This window comes from Ovis canadensis, chromosome 5, assembly GCF_042477335.2.
Source record: "Ovis canadensis isolate MfBH-ARS-UI-01 breed Bighorn chromosome 5, ARS-UI_OviCan_v2, whole genome shotgun sequence".
Lineage (NCBI taxonomy): Eukaryota > Metazoa > Chordata > Mammalia > Artiodactyla > Bovidae > Ovis > Ovis canadensis.
The window spans coordinates 52,947,777-52,951,322 of NC_091249.1; the positions used below are offsets into that span (position 1 = coordinate 52,947,777).

General features: G+C 42.1%; 1 protein-coding gene across 1 annotated transcript; it reads right to left on the reverse strand.

Moving 5' to 3' along the window:
• Positions 1-1,839: 1,839 nt before the first annotated feature.
• Positions 1,840-2,790, reverse strand: LOC138441209 (olfactory receptor 2V1-like). The gene has a single exon (XM_069591861.1). It carries the CDS (start codon positions 2,788-2,790, stop codon positions 1,840-1,842), a length of 951 nt encoding a protein of 316 aa, XP_069447962.1.
• Between the last annotated feature and the right edge of the window lie 756 nt (positions 2,791-3,546).

Genomic DNA, 3,546 nt, shown 5'->3' on the forward strand with positions numbered 1-3,546 from the left:
TTAAGATGGCAATAAATACATATCTATCCATAATTACCTTAAATGTCAATGGACTAAAGCCTCCAATCAAAAGACATAGGGTGGCAAATTGGACAATGAAACAAAAGCTTACAAAATGCTTTTACAATAAGAGACCCACTTTAGGGTGAAGGACACATTTGGATTGAAAGTAAGAGGATGAAAAAAGATATTTCATGCAAACAGAAATGACAAGAAAGTGGGGTTAGCAATACTCATCAGACAAAACAGACTTTAAAACAAAGGCCATTAAGAATGGTAAACAAGGATACCATATATTTTTAAAAAGCTCAATACAAAAAGAGGATATTATATTCATTAACATATATACACCTAATCAAGGAGCACCTAAATACATAAAACAAGCACTAGCAGACATAAAGTGAGAAACTGACAGGAACACAGTAATAGCAGGAGATTTTAACAGCCCACTGACATCAATGCACAGATCTTCCAGACAGAAGATCAATAAGGCGATAGAGATTCTAAATGAAATAATACAACTCATGGAGACTAAGCAAAATGCTACTAAAAATATCAATGGGTAAATGATGAAATCAAAGAGGAAAATTTAAAATATCTTGAGACAAATGGCAATGAAAGCACAAATCTACAAAATCTATTAGATGCAGCAAAAATAGTTCTAAGTAGGAAATTCCTAGCAATACAGGCCTTCCTGAAAAAATAAGAAACATCTCAAATGAATAACCTAAATTACCACCTAGAAGAATTAGAAAAAGAACAAACAAAGCCTAAACTCAACAGAAGGAAAGACATAATGAAGATCATAGAGGAAATAAATAGAGATTTTAAAACTAGAAAAATCAATAAAACCAAGAGATAGTATTTTGAACGGATAAACAATATCAACAAACCTCTGGCCATGTTCCCTAAAACAAGAGAGGGAGGACTCAAACACAATAAGAAACAAAAAAGGAGAAATAAAAACTTACACTTTAGAAATTTAAAAATACCATGAGAACACTATGAACAATTACATGCCAACAAATTGGACAACCTAGAAGAAATAAACAAATATCCGGAAACATTGTTGCTGCTCAGTCAGTATGTCTGATTCTTTGTGACTCCATGGACTATAGCACACCAGGCTTCTCTGTCCACTCTCTCCCAAAGTTTGCTCAAATTCATGTCCATTGAGTCAGCGATGACATCCAACCATCTCATCCTCTGTTGCCTCCTTCTCCTCCTGCCCTCAGTCTTTGCCAGCATCAGAGCCTTTTCCAGTCAATCAGCTATTCGCATCAGGTGGCCAAAGCATTGGAACTTCAGCTCCAGCATCAATCCTTCCAATGAAGATTCAGGGTTGATTTCCTTTAGGATTGACTGGTTTGATCTCCTTGTTGTCCAAGGGACTCTCGAGTCTTCTCTAGCACCACAGTTCAAAAGCATCAGTTCCTCAGTGCTCAGCAGCCAGATATGTGTATCCCATCGACACTGATAAGTCATGAGGTTCAGGCAGCACACCAAGGAGAACCATGAACTTGGGCAGCTCTCCTCAGCCTTATGTAATTCTTGAAGGGACACAGCTAAGAGTGGTCTCATGTGCTGTCTCCCAGCAGCTGAGGGATTAAGGGTCTGTGTATTGTGTACTATGTAACCATAGAAGCTCGGACTTCCTCCCACATTGCCCATACTCAGCATGGATAGGACAGATTGAATTGATGTGCTAATCTGGTTATTTCTGGTCAGAAACTAACTTTAATTTTTAGTAGGACATATTCATACCTCCTTCAATCAAACTACATTTGAGTAAGCCAGGTTCCCAGGGCCCAGAGCTATATATGCAGTAGCAATGCCAAGTTATTCCTGTCTCCCACCACATGGACCCCTCCCCAGGAGTTTCTTGAGAGCACCAGCCACTTCCTTGTTCCTCAGGCTGTAGATGAGTGGGTTGAGCATAGGGGTGATCATGGTATAGAAGGCTGAGACCACCTTGTCCTGCTTGGAGGAGTGGTAGGTCTGGGGCCGCATGTAAGCAATCATGGCAGCCCCGTAGAAGAGAGAGACGACTGCCATGTGGGAGGAACAGGTAGCAAAGGCCTTTTTCCGACCTTCAGCAGTATGCATGCGGAGCATGGTTATCAGGATCAACAGGTAAGAGATGGAGATGACAGAGAAGGGCAGGAGTAGCATAATGACACAGCACACATAGATCATCGTCTGATAGAGAGAAGTGTCAGCACAGGCCAGCTTAAGCACTGCAGGGATGTCACAGAAGAAGTGGTCGATCTCCTGAGAGCCGCAGACGGGAAAGCTCAGGGTATAGATGGCCTGAATTAACCCATCCACCAGACCAGAGAGCCAACACAATGCCACCATGAGCCAGCAGACACGGCGGCTCATGACCACTGAGTACCTTAGTGGGTTGCTGATGGCCACATAGCAATCATAGGCCATGAAAGCCAGCAGGAAGCACTCATCCCCCAGGAGGGTGACAAAGAACAGGATCTGGAGCCCACAGCCTGTGAAGGAGATGGAGCCATGGCCCAAGAGGTAGTCAATGGCCATGCGTGGTACAATGGTGGAGATGAGCATGAGGTCCATCAGTGACAGCCAGCTGAGGAAGAAGTACATGGGACTGTGTAGATGGGAGTCAGTGTTGATGAGGAGGATCATGAGCCCGTTGCCAGAGAGGGCCACCAGAAACATGACCATGATGGTGGAGAAGAGGAGGAGGTGCAGTGGTGTGTGGTTGAACAGGCCCAGGAGGATGAAGTGGGAGATGAGAGTCTGATTTTTCACCAAGGCCATTGTTCCTGCAGAAGTATGCAACCAGCAGATGGTTCGGATCTGGAATCAAGTGGTTTATGTTTAGTGCAACATTACTGAAGTAATTGCAACTTTTTCCAATATGTTGCCCTCTTTAATTGTTATTTGGTTTAGAACAAAAGGCATGTCCTCTTAAGAGAAATAGTCTGTAACAAAGATGCAGGCTGTTGCTGCTGATGCTGCTTTAAATCTAGGACTTGCTGCATCTCGTTGAGGAGCACATATCAAGCTATTATTGGTAAAGTGGGCACTGATTTTGCCTCTATTAGAACGAGTCTGTCTCCAGTCTATAGAGCTGCTTCTCCTACCAAGCTCTAGGCCAGCCTTATTCAAAGATTTTTTTTTCAGGTAACCATACTTAAGCAGCAAAGGCATTTACCATCTCTGTGAACTGAGCATTTACATAACCTTTCTGAACCCGTTTTCTCATATTAATTTGAGATAACAGCTATCTTATAAAGTGATATTAAACACTGAAGGTGAAAGCATAAGCTATTCCTAGTCGGACAGAAATAATGATAGCTCACATTACTCAAGTATTTCTCATGTGCCAGGCAACCACCATGACCATTCTGTCACATCCTCATAGCTGCCTGGAAAGACTGATTATTATCACTGTTACTAAGTGGGGAAACTGAGACAGAGGGAGATTATTTTTTCAGATATGGAAGCATAAAGTATTTCTTAAGAAGCTAGTAAATGAAAAACTGGAGGCAACCTAAAAACCCAACACAAAAT

What these genes read in the sequence shown, in the direction of transcription:
- LOC138441209 (XM_069591861.1), bottom strand. Translation starts at nt 2,790, where the DNA reads ATGGCCTTGGTGAAAAATCAGACTCTCATCTCCCACTTCATCCTCCTG.